At 48.2% G+C, this 20,305-nt stretch overlaps 1 protein-coding gene across 8 annotated transcripts in view; it reads left to right on the top strand.

Annotated features, from left to right (window-relative positions):
- Dscam (DS cell adhesion molecule) overlaps positions 1 to 20,305 on the top strand; it is a 660,878-nt gene that overhangs the window by 439,349 nt on the left and 201,224 nt on the right. For all 8 annotated transcript variants that reach the window (XM_021725291.2, XM_078044665.1, XM_078044664.1 and 5 more), the window contains exon 11: positions 18,104 to 18,277. In XM_021725291.2, the coding sequence (XP_021580966.1) occupies positions 18,104 to 18,277 (174 nt within the window). The remainder of the gene's footprint in view (positions 1 to 18,103; positions 18,278 to 20,305) is intronic.

Here is a 20,305-nt window from a genome sequence, read left to right as displayed (position 1 = left end):
GGTGTCACAGCGACAGCCTTTCATCCTTCTTTGTTAGTTCTCCTAAGTCATCAGGGGCCCAAGCTTCTCAGATGGGAAGAAGAGCTCTGCCACTCTGCAAGTACCTCTCACGCGGTGTTCATGTGACCCAGAAACCTGGCAAGAACAACTTAGAGGAGGCTCTCAGTCACGTTGGCGCGTGGTTTCAGAGGTTGCGGTCCCGCTCGGCAGGCTCCATGGCTTTAGGCCTCGAGTGAGGCAGAGCATTATGGCAGAAGGCTGTGGTGGGGGAAAGCCGCCCAGTTTCAGGCAGCCTGGAGAGAGAGAGAGAGAGAGAGAGAGAGAGAGAGAGAGAGATAGATATCATCCAACTAGGTCCCCCACCCAGTGGTCTGTCCAGCCACCAAGGGATTTGCCCTCCTGATCCAACCACATCCCCCAAACCCCGTCTCTGGACAGGAGACTTTGGCGGACATTCCACATCCAAACCATCACACCCTCAAAGACAGGCACTAAGCTAAAGTGGTGGCTCTGACGTTTCTGTGGAGGAGGGGGACCAGAGGGGAGTATGTCAACCTCAGTCCTGCTGGCGTCCCGTGACCAGGTCACTCCTCACCGTCAGGGTCTCTAGGCCATGTGTGGCCAGCACACGGTCATCATGACCTTGGCCTATATTCATTTATGAAAGGAGGGGTGGATGGACACTGGGCAGAGGGCATCTCCAGCACTTTTGTGGGACTTGTCTCTTTTTTTCTAGAAAAATGACTTTTGATCACATTGATCTTGGTAGGTGTGCTCATTTTTCACAGGAATAATTTTCTACAAGTAGAATTGCTGGCTCAGAGAGTGAAGGATTTCCCCAGGTTTTGGGATGTGTTGGCCATTTGCCAGTGTGACTCATGCACACACCCTCCCGGTTTGCAGCGGTGCCTGTTTCTTGTAACCGTGGTAGTACTCCATATATGCTCGTGTTTAAATATCACCCGGTGCAGGAGAGGGATAGTGTATATTTCTCCTTTAATTATGTAAGTAATAAAGGTGTTTCTCTGAAGACAATGAGCCTTGCTTGTGGAACATGGTTCCTGTAATCAAAATTGTCTGTCAGAGCGTAAGCACCACTCCCTGAAATATGACAAAACAGACATCAATAAACCAGGCTCAGGTCACCTCTCTGGGAGCTGTAACAGTTTAATCCCACGGCCACAGAGTTGAGAGTATATCACAGTGGCCCGGGGTAGCTGCTTCAGAAGTGAACCACCCTTGCTGAAAAGTCGGACTCTCACTTTTAACCTTGGATCTGAGCACACCAAGTCCAAGGCATTCAGTCCTGTCTCCTGATTTTTCCTCTTACGTGAACAAACAAGGTCACTTATCTACAAGAGAGTTTTAAAAATCGGGGATTCCTAGCCTGGTGACCTTCACCTGGGCTCCCAGAGTTCCACAGATGGACCGATTTCTTCACAGGCCTCTCATTCACACTGGAGGGAACGGGCATTAATCACTGGCCCTGGGACCAGGGCCACCCCTTGTTAGCTGCTGGGAACCCAGAAGGGCTGCCAAAGGGAGAGAATAGATGATGCACTGGCCTGTGTCCTTCCCTGGCCCCTGAGGATGGATGATGCCTAGAATGTTCCAGAAACTCCCAGGAGGACACTGTATGTCTTGAAAGGAATCAATGAAAGGAAGGCCCAGAGTCCCAGGAGGCCAGAGCCCTGTGCCAGTCATCACAAGCATGTGGCTTTGCCAAGTGTGGAGTGTGACCTCAGCCCTGGGACAGAGATGCTCACCAAGGCCAGGAGGCTGCTGGGATGGCCTAAGCCAGGAGGTGTGAGCCGCCCACCCGAGGGGTGCCGCCATGCTTGCTGGAGGCAGACGGCACGGAGAGCAGGACCTGAAGGCCTGGAAGGAACCCAGGGGGGCGAGGGACCTGAACAAGGGGACAAGCTGTTGGTTCTGACTGTCCTGGCTGAAGGGCTCCATGAGGTGTGACAGGAAGGGAGACGTGGAACATGGCTCTGGGTCCTGATGACTCCGAGAGGAGTGGAGGGCTGATGAGAGGAAAGGGAGGCTCCCGGTCAGATCCAGGCTGAGACAGGGCAGGAGTCCCAGCCTCAGTCCCTGAGCACACAGCTGGATTTCTACAAGAAGCTCTGGTGCAGCGCCCCGTGACCTTCTCTTCTCCCTCTGTGACAAAAGCTGCTTTTTGTCAGGGCTTCCACAGTCTATTCTGCCACCACAGGCCAGCTTCCCTTTGTCACCTCAATTCTGTGTCAGACTGACTCTGTGCTCACCACAAGCCCACGGCCACAGTGGTTTCCACAGAGGAATGTCCCAGCTCGACCCTGTTCACAGAGGACCCCCCTGGCCCACTCTCCCTGTTCACAGAGGACCGCCCTAGTCCACTCTACCTGTTCACAGAGGACCCCCTGGCCCACTCTCCCTGTTCACAGAGGACCCCCCTGGTCCACTCTCCCTGTTCACAGAAGACCCCCCTGGTCCACTCTTCCTGTTCACAGAGGACCCTCTGGCCCACTCTTTCTGTTCACAGAGGACCCCCTGGCCCACTCTCTCTGTTCACAGAGGACCCCCCTGGCCCACCCTCCCTGTTCACAGAGGACCCCCCTGGCCCACTCTCCCTGTTCACAGAGGACCCCCTGGCCCACTCTCCCCTGTTCACAGAGGACCCCCCTGGCCCACTATCCCTGTTTACAGAGGACCCCCCATGGCCCACTCTCCCTGTTTACAGAGGACCCCCTGGCCCACTCTCCCTGTTCACAGAGGACCCCCTGGCCCACTCTTTCTGTTCACAGAGGACCCTCTGGCCCACTCTTTCTGTTCACAGAGGACCCCCCCTGCCCCACTCTCCCTGTTCACAGAGGACCCCCTGGCCCACCCTCCCTGTTCACAGAGGACCCCCCTGGCCCACTCTCCCTGTTCACAGAGGACCCCCCCCCTGGCCCACTCTCCCTGTTCACAGAGGACCCCCTGACCCACTCTTTCTGTTCACAGAGGACCCCCTGACCCACTCTTTCTGTTCACAGAGGACCCTCTGGCCCACTCTTTCTGTTCACAGAGGACCCCCCTGGCCCACTCTTTCTGTTCACAGAGGACCCCCCTGGCCCACTCTCCCTGTTCACAGAGGACCCCCCCCGCCCACTCTCCCTGTTCACAGAGGACCCCCCCTCGCCCACTCTCCCTGTTCACAGAGGACTCCCCTGGTCCACTCCTCCCTGTTCACAGAGGACCCCATGGTCCACTCTTCCTGTTCACAGAGGACCCCCCTGGCCCACTCTCCCTGTTCACAGAGGACCCCCTGGTCCACTCCACCCTGTTCACAGAGGACCCCATGGTCCACTCTCCCCTGTTCACAGAGGACCCCCCTGGCCCACTCTCCCTGTTCACAGAGGACCCCCCTGGCCCACTCTCCCCTGTTCACAGAGGACCCCCCTCCCTTGGCCCACTCCTCCCTGTTCACAGAGGACCCCCCTGGTCCACTCTCTCTGTTCACAGAAGACCCCCCTGTTCCACTCTTCCTATTCACAGAGGACCCCTCTGGCCCACTACTCCCTGTTCACAGAGGACACCCCTGGCCCACTCTCCCTGTTCACAGAGGACCCCCCTGGCCCACTCTCCCTGTTCACAGAGGACCCCCCTGGTCCACTCTCCCCTGTTCACAGAGGACCCCCCTGGCCCACTCTCCCTGTTCACAGAGGACCCCCCTGGTCCACTCCTCTATGGTCAGAGAGGACCTTCTTGTCCACTCTCCTGTTCACAGAGGACCCCACCTCGGCCCACTCTCCCCTGTTCACAGAGGACCCCCCTGGCCCACTCTCCCCTGTTCACAGAGGACCCCCTGGTCCACTCCTCCATGGTCACAGAGGACCCCATGGTCCACTCCTCTATGGTCAGAGAGGACCTTCTTGTCCACTCTCCTGTTCACAGAGGACCCCACCTCGGCCCACTCTCCCCTGTGCACAGAGGACCCCCTGGTCCACTCTTCCTGTTCACAGAGGACCCCTTGGTCCACTCTCCCTGTTCACAGAGGACCCCCTGGTCCACTCTCCCTGTTCACAGAGGACTCCCCTGGCCCACTCTCCCTGTTCACAGAGGACCCCCCTGGCCCACTCTCCCTGTTCACAGAGGACCCCCCTGGCCCACTCTCCCTGTTCACAGAGGACCCCCCTGGCCCACTCTCCCCTGTTCACAGAGGACCCCCCCCGCCCACTCTCCCTGTTCACAGAGGACCCCCCTGGCCCACTCTCCCTGTTCACAGAGGACCCTCCTGGCCCACTCTCCCCTGTTCACAGAGGACCCCCCTGGCCCACTCTCCCTGTTCACAGAGGACTCCCCTGGCCCACTCTCCCTGTTCACAGAGGACCCCCCTGGCCCACTCTCCCTGTTTACAGAGGACCCCCCATGGTCCACTCTCCCTGTTCACAGAAGACCCCCTGGTCCACTCTCCCCTGTTCACAGAAGACCCCCTGGCCCACTCTCCCTGTTCACAGAGGATCCCCCTGGTCCACTCTCCCTGTTCACAGAGGATCCCCCTGGTCCACTCTCCCTGTTCACAGAGGACACCCCTGGCCCACTCTCCCTGTTCACAGAGGACCCCCCTGGTCCACTCCTCTATGGTCAGAGAGGACCTTCTTGTCCACTCTCCTGTTCACAGAGGACCCCACCTCGGCCCACTCTCCCCTGTGCACAGAGGACCCCCTGGCCCACTCTCCCTGTTCACAGAGGACCCCCCTGGCCCACTCTCCCTGTTCACAGAAGACCCCCTGGCCCACTCTCCCTGTTCACAGAGGATCCCCCTGGCCCACTCTCCCTGTTCACAGAGGATCCCCCTGGTCCACTCTCCCTGTTCACAGAGGACACCCCTGGCCCATTCTTTCTGTTCACAGTGGACCCCCTGGTTAACTCCTCCATGGTCACAGTGGACCCCCTGCTCCACTCCTTTATGGTCACAGAGGACCCCCCTGGCCCACTCTCCCTGTTCACAGAGGACCCTCCTGGCCCACTCTCCCCTGTTCACAGAGGATCCCCCTGGCCCACTCTCCCTGTTTACAGAAGACACCCCCCCCGGCCCACTCTCCCCTGTTCACAGAGGAACCCCCTGTCTCACTGTTTTTTGTTCACAGAGTACACCCCCTGCCCACTCTCCCCTGTTCACAAAGCCCACCCCCCGCCCACTCTTTGTTACAGAGGTCTTCATCAGTGCATGTAGTTACACGTAACAGTGGGGTTGGTTTTGATGTAATCCTATGTGCATTGGATGAAATTTGCTCCATCACAGGGCCCAGAACTCCCTCTTTCTCTCCCTCTTTCCTCTCTGCCCCCTCCTCTGCTCTGCTGACCTTCCTTCTCTTTATTTATTGTTTTTCCAATTGATGATTATCTATGTGAACTTGAGACTGACTCTCTGGCGTGTCCACGTAGCTTCATTTGTCAATTCATTCTGCAGTTCCTGCCTCTTCCCTCCCTGTCCTCTCCAGCCCCTTCCTGAACTCCACTGACCCCCTCAATCCTCATGGGATTCTCCTCCCCCTTTTTCCTTATCCTGGCCTCGCTTCCTCACACGAGGGAAAAGCACTGGACCCTTGACTCTCTGAGTCTGGCTTATGTCACTTACTGTGATGTTCCCCAGGTCGTCCATCTACCAGGAAATGCAGTAATCCCATTCTCCTTTACACAGAGTAAGCTCCACAGCGTGCACACGCCACACCTTCTTTATCCACTCACGTGTGGACAGGCCCTGGGCTGGCTCCGTGTCTTGGCTCCTGTGGACTGTGCTCACTGGGACAGGCTGGTGGCCCACACTGTACCTATGGGGACAGAGCCACCTGACTTCCCCTAGAAGCACTTGGCTCTTCTGCTGGGGTGCACCAGAGAGTGAACCCCTGCCTCTGGGACAGTCTCGGTCTATACCTAGGTGTTGTTTTCTGTGGTCAATTTCCCCATAGATGTGCTGGGCCTGTCCTAGGTACATTCAAATGTCTTTTATTTTCAAAGATATTTTGTGACATTTTCCTGTAATATGTGTCCTCTTCCCAGCTTCCCCTTTCTTCATCAGGGTCTGCCATCACTGTGTCAAAGGCTCGTCACTTGTTGACTACAGCTGCCATTTTTCTCTCCTTTTAAACTCATTTCCTCTCATTTTAATTTGTTTACTGTCTTCCAACTTCTACTCTGTGTGTCTTTTTCCTCAGCAAAACCTCTCCTCCTCTGTGCTCCTTCCAATTCACCCTTCATGGAATTATTTTATCTTTCCCCTTCTCTCTCCAGTTCTGCCAGCTCACATTTCACTCTTGAGCTGTGGCTTTAGAGTCAAGTGACCATTCCCAGTTTCTTCCCAATCGTGGCAATATTTTCCTGGTGAGATTACTTGCTACTTTTCAGTTTCTTTCTTCCATTTCTTTATGCGGTCTCTGCTAGATCTGGCATCCTCCCGAATACTTACATGTGAAGAAGACACTGGAAGAGAGTGTCTTGTGCAAATACTGGATGGCCCAACCCTGCGCTCTGATTCCCAAACTCCCACCAGGAGGTGTTCCACCTGGGCTGCTGTCTACACCTGGGTCTGGTCCCAAGGCATGGCTCTGCCTGTCTCCCACATGTGCCTCTGCTCAGCACACCTGCCAGGTTGCCCATCGCCCTGCCTGATCGGGATGTTGGCTACCTCCTAAGTTCACAGAAAGTTGAGTTTCCAGGTTTTAGCCTCCTTTCTTCCACTTGCTTTCCTAAGAAGAGAAGAAATGCTGGCTTATGCCTCCATCTTCAAATCCCCAATCCTGGATTCAATGGAAAGCCTTATTAAATTCATATTGTATTTTAGAAAAGGTAGTGAGGTAGAGAAAGAGCAGAAACCATCAGTCAAGAGAATGGACTGAGCATTCAAACCCCAGAACTGTCTGGCTCTGTCACTGGCTGCAAATGACCTTATCTGTAGGAACTCTAACTTCATTGTATGTGAAACAGAATAAGCACATCAACTGAATGAGAAGATTTATATAATTCATAGGAAGCACTTATTATGGGGTCTGGCAGATAGCAATTAGTCAATAAATATCATTATCATTATCATCATTATTGCCACTATTATAACTTCCTGGTTAGCCAGTTGTCCCCAAACCATTTATTGAAGAGCCCGCCCTTTCCCCCTGACTTGACATGCTTTAAAGTCCATGGCAGTGTGTGTGACTGGGGACCTAATTTTTGGCTCCCTGTTGTGCTGACCTGTGTCTTCAGGCTCCAGAACCATATCTACTTTAGGGATTGAGCAGGGGGGGGGGTCTTTTTAAAATATATTGATTTGTCCAAACACACTGTAGTCATTATTTTTCTTTTTCAAAACTATCTTAGCTTTCTCATATGCATTTTGTTCACTTGTTTCTTCCAGATGGATAATTTAATCAAGGAAAATTTTATCGAGTTTTCAGTTAGTCTGGAAAACGCAGAGCGCTGTAAATCGAGAGGCTGATTGGAGAACAGTGACATGGTTAGAATACGGAGACTTTCCGCCAGCACCTTGGGTGGTCTCTCCATTTATACAAATCCTTCCCCACCATGTTCATAAATAATTTTATTGTTTTTTCTCCGTGGTTCTCAGTGGTAGATATGGGTGATCTCCTGCCTACAGTTTTCTTGGATCCTGTTGTTGTTTTTTGTTTGTTTGTTTGTTTGTTTTGTGGGGGAAGGTTTTGTACCAGGACCATGACCTCCGTGATATCCATGTCTCTTCTTCTCTTAACGAGGGACAGGTGTTCCTGTCCCCTCCGCTGTCTAGCACACAGAGGGCTCCAGCTGGGGTGCTGCCCTCTTCTTCCTGCCTGTTTCTCTCTAGAAGGGCTTCCTCCCTGCCCCTTCCTCATGTCCCCAGCTATAACATAGTCACTCAAAGTCCTGGTCTCCCAGCTCCATGTCTCCCTGGAGGCTCCGGGGCATCTGTCTTCTGCTCCGGCGCAGAAGCAGTTTGCCTTTGCCCTGTAGTCTCCTGCTGCGCCAGACGAGTGGTCGGAGGCTGTCCTTTCTGCATGCCCATGGTGTGGTCACCAGAGGCCTGACTGTCCCTTACCCCTGGGGCTGCACTGGCCTCCTCTTCTGCCTCACACCAGCCATTTCAGGAGTCCCCTTTTGGATCGTCGACTCTGACAGGCCAACAGGGGACTGACTGTTTTTCTGAGAAATCCATAGACACGAAACCAGATGCTCACAGTAGTTACCCAGATACTTCCACGCAGGATGCTCCTTCCACACTGGAAACGAATGCTGGGCACCGCACACCTGGCCAGAAGGCTCGGGTGGCCTGCTCTGGGGCCTCCTCCTGCTTCAGGGTCTTGCTTCAGAGTCCCTCACCTTGATCACACCCACCCTTCTCTCCCAGGGCCAAAGTGACATCCCCGGGTTCCTCCATTGTCCCTAGTGCTTACGTCTCGGAACAATGCCATGAGGAGGACGTGGGCAGCCCAAGCCCAAGTTCCTTGAGCAGGCTGACTCCAGGGCACGCTTTCAGCCAGCACCCATGTCAGGACTTTGGTGAGAAGACTGAGGCCACATCCTTTTCCACACTGGAGACAGGTCACACTGCAGAGAACTTACCTCCATTCAAACAGCCAATCTGGAAAGGGGCAAAGGATGAAGTGAGACACAAAGAAGACCAGCTGCAGGGACTCCTCTTGGTCCCAGTGCAAAGCCAGGGAAGCATCACATAACTGAGGTGCCTCTCCTGCCTCCAGTGTCACAGGTCACATCAGCGAGCGCTGAATCACCATCTGTTCACTCTTCAATTTTCCAATCACGAAGCCAAGGGTGAATGCTCCATCTTACTGATAAAAAGCAAACCTTGCTTACTGGATGCAGAATTATAATCATGAAGTCGGCCTACCAGGACTGCGCTGCCACGTCACACCAAGTCCTCTTCATCCCATAGGTGTCTTTGACATAGAAATGAAGGCATTAAGGGAAGATAGCCAAAGTGCACAGTGAACATGATCATACGTCGATTTATAGAGGAGGTGGCCTAGAGGCTACCTCAGCAGGTGCTGTTTTATCCAGAAGGGATTTAACATAAGAATTTGAGGGATACAAAATTCTTGGAAAGATGGAACGAGCAAACCTGCCCTCCAGGTCCTTGAGGAGTGTGGGAACCATGAGACGTCCTCCCGTCAGTGGTGACAGTGCCCTGTGTCGCTGACGAAGTAGTTTGTAGACGCCCTTCCTCAGGAGGCTGGTGCTGTTGTCGAGAGTCTGCCTGTGCATCCGTGGGCCGTCTCTGAAGGAGAACTTCTCCTTCCAGGCTGATTCTGAGCACTTCTTGCTGGTGAAATATAAACCAGAGTCTGGTGACACAAGAGCTGGGAATTGTAGTTTTCAGACTTCCCTGTAATTTAGAGGGAGTTTAGAGGGAAAGGGAACGTGGAGTGTCAAAAGACAGCACCTAACACAGGAGACAGAATATCACAGCACCCATCGCACAGTGGTGGAACCTTCGTTTTTGGGGATTGGGGACAGCTCTCCCAGCGTGGGCTGGTGGGATGTGTCCCTGTCTATTTCTGGGCTTTTCTCTTAAACAGATATTCAGAACTGCTCCGTGTGCCGTCCCCAAGTAAGGAAGTGTCCATCTTCAGCTGCTGACTTTTAACAGGTGCAGCTGTGGTTGTTCTAGGCCTGTTCTCTTCCCGTCTCCACCTCTGTCTTTGCTCCCACTCATTCCCAGCAACCCACTCCTCTCAGAGAGGAAAACCCTTCCCTTGCAGAAGAAAACCAAGCTCCTTCCTCAGGAAAGCACCATTCTTTCCCGAGGGACAAAGGGAGAATAGAGAATAGCTTTCTTACCACTTGGGTGCAACCCAGGAAGCATGCAGACAACCCCTCCAACTAGCTGTTCTGCTCTGGATCAATCTTATTCCACTGGGCTCACTGGCCAACCGCTGGACCTCCGCGCCAGCATTGATACTCACAGATTCCTGTCCATACACTCTTTCTTCCCTTGATGTAAATACTAATCTTTCATTTTGTGTAAATGCATTATGTTTGTTTCGTATGTGATTTAATTAAAGGAGGCAGAGAGAACTAGCCAGTTGCCCACAGGGGCAGCTGGGGTGCAGAGGGCAAGAGGACTCAGCTCTTTGACTCTTAGCCAAGCGCTCTCTACAGATCAGTGAACACTTAAAAGTCGGTTCACTGGGACACTCAGCTAAATGCTGTCCCCACGTCCTCAGTCCCTGGGAGCACAGTTAGGCATATCTTTTCAGCAGATAAGAAAGGTCACCCAGCATTGTCACACCCAGCAATCTAGCATGTGCATCACATAATGCTGGAACATTTTATTTCCATGTAACGGAGCATTGAAATTGTCCCCACTTAACACCAGCTAGCCACAGAAAATTGACAGCTTTTTAATTAATGGCTGCTGCTTGCTGTGTTCCATCTTCTGGCTGATTACCCAAAGTGCTTACCTCGTGCTAAGAAGATTACAGGATTTGCATATTGCACGCACTGTGTTAGATTTTACTCTTTAAAATGATGAATCTAAAGTAGATGACCGATAATTCTATCAAACCATGGCCACGTCCACTGCCTTAGCACATGGGATGACTCCCGGGATAGTGTGTGCACTAGGGTACTGTTTACTGTGACTGGGCCTGCAGATGCGGTCACCCTTCCACTTAGGCTCATTTTTCTGATGAAAGAAAGATTTAATGTTTTTCAAACACTTAAACTTCATTTCTCTCTTCATTAGCTTCTTTTAACAATGAACAGGCTTATCTCAGTCCAGAGGGGAATTAATGGATCATCCCTGTCCACTGTTTAATTGAAAGAGCTTAGCAAAGTAGTTAGATTTCATGATGCCCTTCTTTAATGTAAGTGTTTCAACTAATAAACGTATTTTTAAGGTGAAAATTCTTTAAGGAAAGGAAAAAATATGTAGTGTTGATATGGACACTCCTCTCATAATCTCTAATTCTACAAGTATTACATTAGATTCTGAGAATTTTCTAAACATAGCTTACATAATTTTTAAAACCATAGTTTTTTATTTGAGATTTTCTGATTTTTAGTCTGATGGAGATATTTTTTTAAATTCTCCACTCAGCCAAGTTTTCAGGTTTTTCCCCTTAGACTAGAAGTAGACCCCCAATTTTCAGTCATCGTGGAGAAAAGACGATAGTAGTTTTAATAGATTTTCAAAATGTGGACATGAATAAAAACAATGGATTTTTTCCTTGATTTGAAGGTGAAATCCTTTATCCTTACATTAAAGAACTCATTATCCCAAGAAGTAATCTTAGAGTACATAAAACCAAGTCCTTTAATATGAGATCTACTTTTACAGGAGAAAGAAGAGTCGATCCCATCCATGGACAAAACCACAGTTGACAATATTCAGCATCAAATTCTGATTAAAATAACAATAATCAAAAAATGTAAAATGAGAATATAAGGACATCTTCTTAAAACCCCAAAGGGCTTTGAAACATGAAGGAGAAAACAAAAAGCCCAGCAGAAAAATGAGCAAGGATATGAAGGAGCCGTCTACCCAAGAACGAGTAAAAATGGGCAGTAAATTTTTGGAAAGACGTTAAAAATGATATATAAGAAAAAATAAACAAAAAACACTCTGAAACGTTTAAATTAGTATAATGAGACAGGTTACATGGAAGATTAAAAGGATTCATAGTGTCCATTTGTGAGGAGTCAGTTAACTCCTGCCAACACTGTTGAAGATAAAACTAGCACATTCTTTACTAAGCAATTTGACAAGACCTGTCAGCCTTGACTCTCAATTTCACTCTAAAGGCAAGTCAGATGGCCCAACAGTGTGCCTTCCCCACCATTGTGAACTAGTGAATGAAGAGGTGGCACATGGTCCCTAAGGTAGCGTCAAATAATCATAAAGTGATAAAGAATTGAAAGCAGCATGAAAAGAGCAACAATAAGCAATATCACGTGCTTACGATGTGCCAGAGCCTGGTTCCATGACATCCGTGCTTACAAAACCCAATGAAGGGAGCACTATAATTATCTCCGTTTTATAGGTGAGGAACTGGAAGGCTCCCCACCTCATTTCTCACAGTGTGTTGGTCATCTGTTGCTGTGTAACAAATCACTCCAAAATTTTATGGCTTAAAATAATGCACACTTCTCATCTCCCCTGTTCTGTTGGCCCGGAACACTGGTGGCCGAGCGAAGTCCTCTGCTTAGGTTCTCTCCCAACACAGTTTATTTCTGTGTGGTGTGGGCAGGGGATGCAACTCCTCAGGGTATGTCCTGGGCAGGGTCTTCTTCCAAGATCCCCATGTGATTGTTGCATGGTCAGTTTCTTGCAGACTATGGTAGGAGGCTGCCTTCAGTTCCCACCCCTGGGAGGCTCTGTGTGGGAGAAGGAAGCTGCCATTCCTTAGGGAGAGGAAAGGAGGGGAGTAGAGAGAGATAGAAGAGACAGAGAGCCTTCCAGTATTTGCCACAGTGTGGGCACTCCGTATGAACAATAACTTCCACTTGTGTAAACTGAGGATACTCTTTCTATGTGCTTAGAAATATTAGGAAGGCTGTAATCCCTCCAGATAGTGAGGTTGGAATCTTGGAGAAGAAGGGCATTTACATCCTTCTACTCTTCAAAAAAATTTTTTTAAAGAGAGAGAGAGAGAGAGAGAGAGAGAGAGAGAGAGAGAGAGAGAGAGAGAAATTTTTTAATATTTATTGTTTTAGTTCTCTGCAGACACAACGTCTTTGTTTTTGTATGTGGTGCTGAGGACCCGGGCCGCACGTATGCCAGGCGAGTGCGCTACCTCTTGAGCCACATCCCCAACTCTCAATGTTTTTTAAAAAGAAAATTCACAGAATTCTCATGTTTAACACTCCAGAAAGCAAATTAGTAGATAGCTTTCATTAGCAAATTTTATTAATTATGTTTCAAAATCAATCACTCATTTAGTTATGTGAACATTCAGCACCATGCATTTAAAATTATTTGTGAACTTTCACATGACTGAAGTTTTAAATTACCTATGTTACACATACGTTTCTAGGATAATTTTGTATTGTATACATTTTAGTAATTTCTCTGCTTCTGAAGAGTGAAAAGATTTAGGAATAAGAATGATTTTATTCATTTAGTGTTACTTTGTAAAATGTTTAATAACTGATACTGAGAAAAGGAGCATACTGAAATCATAATAAAATATTATTATATTTTAAAATAGAAATCAATTATATTTTTGTATACTAGCATTAGGTACACAGATACCAAAATTGAAAACATGAAGCCATTTATAATTAGTCAAAAAATTAAATAATAATGAGTAATTCTAACAGATATGTACAGAAATTGTATGCTAAAACTATACAATGCTAATGTAAGAAATCAAAGTAATGTAAATAAATGGAGACACATACCATGTTTATGGATTGGAAGACTCAACATAGTAAAGATGTCAGTTCTTCCCAAATTGATAATAGAGATTTAATACAATCCCTATCAAAATCCCAGCAATATTATTGTTTTCAAAACTCATTCATACCTTGTTTTGAATAAGATGAATTTTTAAGAATTTATTTATGTAGACCATTTTGTAATATTTTATACCATAGGTATATAATGAAGAGCTCATCCAAGTAAGCACTGCTAGCATATCCTCTTCCTTCCAATTTTGCAGTTATCTCACTTTTGAATTCCTCTGCATGCCTTCAAACCCAAGAACAGCCAGTGAGCAACCAGTGTCCAAGTCCTGCCCACAACCTGTTTTTATAAATATTTTTTTGGAACATAGTCATGCAGTTAACTTATTGTTTTTCACAGCTGCCTTCATGCTTTGGTGGCAGAGATGGTTTTAAAAGAGACTGTATGGCCTGCTAAACTTACAATGTTTAATATCTGGGCCTTTATAGAAGAAGGTTGTCAACACCAGTCTGAAATTATTGGTTATTTCTATCCATGAACTAGATAGAACTTATATACTTTATAAAGTTCACTTCACATTTTAATTATTTTCAAGAACTTATCATTTTAGTGGACCAGTATAGAAACTATTTTATTGAATTCATCCTAATTATTTCATGTTTTGATGCAAATGTGTTGTCTTCTTTTAAGTCTCAGTTGCTTGTTCCTAACATATATAAATAAAATTGACTTGGGCTCTGTGTACAGGTGTTGTGTTTCATGCCTTTACTAACTTGCTTTATCGTTTTAGCAACATTTTTCGTATTGTTATCATACTATTGATGGAGTCATGCCATCATCAGTGAAGTGATTTCTTCTTTTCCAATCTGTGTTCATTTCATTTTTCTTTTTTCTTGTTCTTGCTATAGTCTTCAGAACAGTGTTAAATAAAACACTGGTATCTTACATCCTGGTCTCTTTCATGACCTTTGGTGATAATTTAGTCTTTCACAATTAGGTTTGAGATTATTTGTAAGGTTTTGATCATGATTTTTGTTCTATTCCTATTTTTCTGTCAGATTTTTTTCGTGAGTGGATATTAAATTCCACGAACTGTTTTGTTGTTTTCTTTCTCTTTTTTGTCCTCAATGAAGTGATAATATGGTGTTTGGGTTTTGGTCTACTGACTAATTTTTTAACTTAAACCGACCTTGCCTCCATGGGGTACACTTGTGGTGTGTTGTTCATTTTTATTTGTTGGTGAACCTTGCTTGGTTGACTTAAGGGTCTTCCTATTTATTTTTGTCATGACTGTTGGTCTCTTGTTCTCTTTTTCTTTAAGATCTTTGGTTTTGGTATCAGTGTGATGCTGACCTCATAGAAACAGTTGCAAACTTTCCTTCCTATAATGGTGTGGGTCAATGAGTATCATTTCTTCTTTAAATATGGGTAATATGTTAGTGAGCTTCCTGTCACTGTGACAAAATGCCTGAGATAAATCAGCTGGCAGGAGGAAAGCTTTGGTTTGGCTCATGGTTCCAGAGGTTTCATCCAAGATCACTTGCCTCTGTTTTCTCTGTGAGTCCGAGCATGGCTGGGAGGGCATGGGGGAGCAGAGCTGCCCGCCTCATGACCGCCGGGAAGTTGAGAGAGGAAGGAGAGTGGAGATGAATTCCATTTACCTAGTAGACAGGGTTATCTGTGGGATAATTAGGATTATCTAGTTTTTGAGTGATCTTTGAGATAGTTTTTTTTAAAGAAATTTACCTATTTAAGTTGTCAAATTTATTGATACCAAATTATTCTTTATATTTTCCTATTATCCTTTTAATGCAAGTAGAAACTGCAATAACAACCTCTTTTGTTTCAGTTGCTTGTAGCTGCTTTTTTTCTTCACAAATTCAGGTAGAAGTTGATGTATTATATTGTCCTTTTCATAGAACCAGTTTGGGGCTGTACTGGATCTCTCCTACTGTTCTTTGTCTCGTTGACTTCGCAGTGTCTTGTTGGGTTGTGTTTGCTCCTCACGCAGTGCCTTCTGGCTCTATCTGACATTTGTCCTCTTCTAGCATTTAACATTGCAAACTCCCATGGAAGTGTTGCTTTAAGCCACATTCCACACATTTTGATACGTTGTGTTTTGGGGTTTTATTTTTACTCAACTCAATATATTTTTCACATATCTATAGTGATGTCTTCTTTGACTTGTAAATTATTTATAAGTGTGTTGATTAATTTTCAAACAGTCAAAGCTCTCCTAGGTATATTTCTGCTGTGGATCTCAATTTTAATTTTGCTGTAGAAGTCAAACATTCTTTGCCTTGTTTTCATTGGATAGCATCTATTTAAATATGAGTTATAACTCACGGTATCATTTCTCCCGTTGACTCTCTAAGGCTGTCCAGGCTACGGTAACAGGTTACCCTAGACCTAAGCAACAAACTAGTCTCATGTTCTAGAGGCCGAGAGCCTGAGGCCAGGTCACCAGCTGGTGGGATTTGGGAGGGGGCCCTCTTACTGTGTCCTCACATGGTAGAAAGGGTCAAGAGAGCTCTCCATCTCCACATATGGTCCAGGGCACACAGACCTGCTCGCTTGTGGTCATTGTTCTGTGACCACTTGAAACAGTACACACTCTACTGTTGTTGGGTGTAGAATTCCACAAATGCCCAGTAAGTCAAATTGATTGATGGTGGTGACCAAGTCCTGGGTATTTCCCATGTCGTTTCTTCTGTTCTTTCTACTTTGACACTGCAATTACTCATTGTTAGACTATCCAGAATGTTCTATGCTGTATATTCCACTCTTTGCTCCTTTTAGAGACAGGGTCTCGCTGAGTTGCTTAGAGCTGAGTGGCTGAGGCTGGCTTTGAACTTGAGATCCTCCTGCTTCAGCCTCCCGAGCCACTGGGATGACAGGTGTGCACTACCACACCAGACCACTTCGGATATTTCTGTTGACCCAATTCTTTCCTCTGCGGTGCCCAGTCTGCTGACAAGCTTCTTTAATAAAATCTTCATATCTAATACTGCCTGTGTTGTTTCCATTATTTGTCACCTTTATATACTTTTAATATGTCATCTGAAGCCCTCCATCTCTTCCTGCACATCAATCATAGTTATCGCAAAGTTTCTTTCCAATAAGTCTAGCTTCCCCTGGTCGGGATCTGTTGGCTGCTGGTGTCCTGGTCCTTTCCTCTTGCATTGTTTGTGTGTGTCTCATAATTCTCCGTTGGACTCTGGCACTGCCCATGAAAAGAGGAGTAAAGCCAGAGGAGCGTGTTGGCTGTTTCACTGACCGATACAAGTGGGGCTTCTTCCTTCCACCAAGTCCCAAATGTGAACTAGTTTTTGTAGCTCACCTCTGTTTCCTGGGCTTGGTCTCTTTGCAGCAGAGTTTACCTACCTCCCTGTGGCTTGGGCTCCCAGATTCACTCAAAGAAAAGTGTGACTTTGTAGATGACCAGTCCCTTTCACTGCTGGAATAGGAGTGGCTCTCTCTTCTACCTTCCCACATCCTCAGCAGGGGGAACTCCTCCTTTGTTTTAATTCAAGTGGTCGATGTCCTCTCTTGGACAGAGCCCCTGCTGCAGAGAGCATGTGTGTTGTTCTTTTTCCCTGTGGAAGATCCTCTTAGGTGGAGTGGTAATGTCCTCTGTCTGCTGAGGCTCAGGCCCCAGGTGAGGGTCTGAATTGGAAGCAGGAAGAGCAGACACAGTCAGGACACCATCGTGCAGCTGCCAGCTGGCCTGGAGGTAGGAGGAAGGGTCTCACCCTCTCCAGTATTCTCAGGCTCGAAGCTGGACATTTCCACATTTGGAGTCCTGCCCAGAGACCTTGCAGGGCACAGGGCCGGGGGCCAGCAGCTCCTCCCCAGAACACAGCCCAGGTCCACACTCTGTGCTTCCTCCAGGATGATGGAGTTCATCCTCTGCCCAGGGTCCCCAGTCTGCCAGGTCAGAGAGGACAGGACCTCAAGGGAGGCTTGCAGGGCCTGGGTCACGTTCCCACCCAGTCCCCCAGGAGAGGGCAGGCAGAGCAGTGGTTAAGGCAAACCACTGGGACTCCTGGGCCTAACCCTCTTTTATGATTTCCAAATATTTTTCAGTAGTTTCCTGTGGCTCTGTCCTGTGAGCCACCTCACAACTGTGGTCACAGCGTCCCCCACCTAGGCTGCTCCCTGCCTGCAGGTAGTCACCTTGAGGGCAGTGGACGTGGGCCTAGCTATTCAAATGACATCAAGTGATATCAGCCGTGCGCTGTGCTGCTCCACTAGAACATCACCACACCTGGGAGAGGAATCTTCGGTGCCGTGTCTCTTTGTAGCCTCAGATGTGTGCAGCGAGCCAGGGACCCCAGTGCCATGTCCCCAGACAGTCCCTTGTTTACATTTGCATTAAGTCCTTAGGAGCAGAAGGAGTCTAAGTAGCACCAGGAGAGACATCTACTTCAGTGCTGGCTCTGCTGCAATTTCTTTGAATAATTTATCAGCTACTTAACACTCAAATTTGGCTTTTCATGTCAAAAGCACCTTTAAGCTCTCTTACTCTTTTACCTCAGACTTTGAACTACTTGTTTTAAAACGTGCTTCTCTCTGAACAAGAGTTTCCATGCTGGAAGGAAGACAGGAGAGCTGGGTGTCCCACAACTGTCCGCGTCAGCCGGAGGTGGCCCGGGTGGCTTCTGCTCACTGTGTCCCACAGTTCCTCTCGTGTGCATCACAACCCTCCTTTTCTGTTCTCTCCAGGTGCTGGGGTTCCCCAGTTCCAGCCCATCGCCCTGAATGGCCGAATCCAGGTGCTCAGCAACGGGTCGCTGTTAATCAAGCACGTGGTGGAGGAAGACAGCGGCTACTACCTCTGCAAGGTCAGCAACGATGTGGGCGCGGACGTCAGCAAGTCCATGTACCTCACGGTCAAAAGTAAGAAGAAGAATGCTTCCTTTTACCTACATAGGTCTTGGGGGCTTAGCTTTTCCACTGTAACCATGCCCATGCGCACCTGTTTAAAACAGAACAAATGCGTCCTGTAGGATCATCGTCGTGGGTGGTGGGGGTGGTTGACACAATTGAGGAGGATGGAGGACGCAGGTGATTGTCAACAGTGCACCTGGCCAGTCCCTCCTTCCAGGGTGGGCCGGGAACACTTCTTTTCCTCCTGTTCCCGTGCCCCTGGTGTGGGCTCTGGGCAGCCTAGCAGACGAGTAGGCCTCTGGGCAGCACCCGCATCTCTACCCTGTTACTTTCCCATGGCGAAGGCCAGACACGCTCTCACCCATGTTCTTCTCTCGTGCGTTGAACTCTGCAACCTGGCCAGTCCATAGACTTCCTTCTAAAGATGATTATGATAAAATCGAGCTTGAATCCTCAAACCAAACCAGGGAACTACAGAAGGACAGGAACGAGTCTCCTGGGCTGGGGTCTGTGCTGCTGGCCATCATGCAGGAAAGGGCTCCAGGGGTCAGTGTCTTCCCCACTCTGGTAACTGAACCCCAGAGAAAGGATATAAAGGAGCCGACATTTCCTGAGTCCTGCTTGCTAACAAATGGTTAGGCATCTGTTTACGGGAGTGGCTGTGTCCATTTGTAATTTTCTATTGAATTAACTGTGTTTTTTATGACCATAAGGCTTTGCTCAGGCTTTCTCTGTTGAAAATTTTTTAAATTCAGCTTTGATGGTCTGCAGTGATCCTTTCCATACCATTTATTAGGGCTTTGGGTTCTTTAAATGGATTTTTGTGATGTGTGAATGAATAAAATTTAGAAGTCTAGTTAGCTACACAGAATGGTATTCATCCTAATTCATTAGGAACTTATTTTAGGCTATTATTTCCAACAGAATGATGAAAATATCAAACTATTTGCTAAACTTACATACTGGGAAACAGATTTTTACTCTGAAAAACAGTTGTTTTAAAATATGTTTTGCACATATCCAATGCATAATTTTTGTCATCTCAATTCTATGCTTTGGAGGAACTAATTAGCAAGAATCTGAAGACAGATTGTACTATCATTTAAATCTAAAGCTGACAAGGTCATTTTTAAAAATTATAACCCGTTGGGCCGTGAACTGAGGACTGGTGCTGGCCAATGTTGATCCTTCTCCCTTGTGAAACGGTATGTCCAGTGATTTTAATATATTTCACATCCATGAAACACCTGTCAGTTCCACAAACACATGTCTAGGACCTAGCATGCACCAGGCCCTGTGAGGGATAGGAATTCAGTCCACCATGGGTCTGATCCCCTTGAAGGAAAGCACTCAGGCTTCCGAAGGGAGGTGACGGGGAAGGGCACCGCCAGTGGCAGCAGCACAAGTCCATGATGGAGTGCAGCACAGGGCACAGCCAGCCTGCCACCCACCTGCTGGGGCATCGGGACAAGGTGCAGGGCGCTCAGTGCCTTGGGTGGAAATCCTGACCCCAGAGGAAGCCTTGGGAGCTTGGAGGGCAGATGGGGTGGAAGTGTGGAAGGGACCTCAGAGATCCTCCAGCCACCGTGGGAGTGGGCACCTTGGGCAGGGGACTCTTGGAACCTGGAAGAAATCCCTTCTCAGCACCCCATCCTGGGGGTGCCCTGGCCTCCGGCTTCCAGTCTCCAGAACCCTGGGGAGTAATGGCTGCTATGGGTACCTCACCCAAGTGACGGTGCTTTGTCATATCAACCGGAGCTAGGAGACACTATGGAGTGGACACCTGTGTCACCTGAAGGGCAGGGGTGTCAAGAGGTGAGCATTGAGGCTGGTCAGGGCGCACCAGGAAGGGAACGAGGAGAGTGGATACAGACATGGGCAGGTCCACAGCAAGAGGGAATGCCACTCGGGCACCATGTTGTGTGTGGAGATGAGATGACAAGGGACCTTTAAGGGGACACACTGCAGAAAGAAGTTGGTCTTGGAGTCCGCCAAAGAGGGAGTCAGTTGTGCCAGGTCTCAGTCGGCACAGCCACT

Source organism: Ictidomys tridecemlineatus, chromosome 3 (assembly GCF_052094955.1).
Source record: "Ictidomys tridecemlineatus isolate mIctTri1 chromosome 3, mIctTri1.hap1, whole genome shotgun sequence".
NCBI lineage: Eukaryota > Metazoa > Chordata > Mammalia > Rodentia > Sciuridae > Ictidomys > Ictidomys tridecemlineatus.
This window is presented reverse-complemented; position numbering and strand designations above follow the sequence as displayed.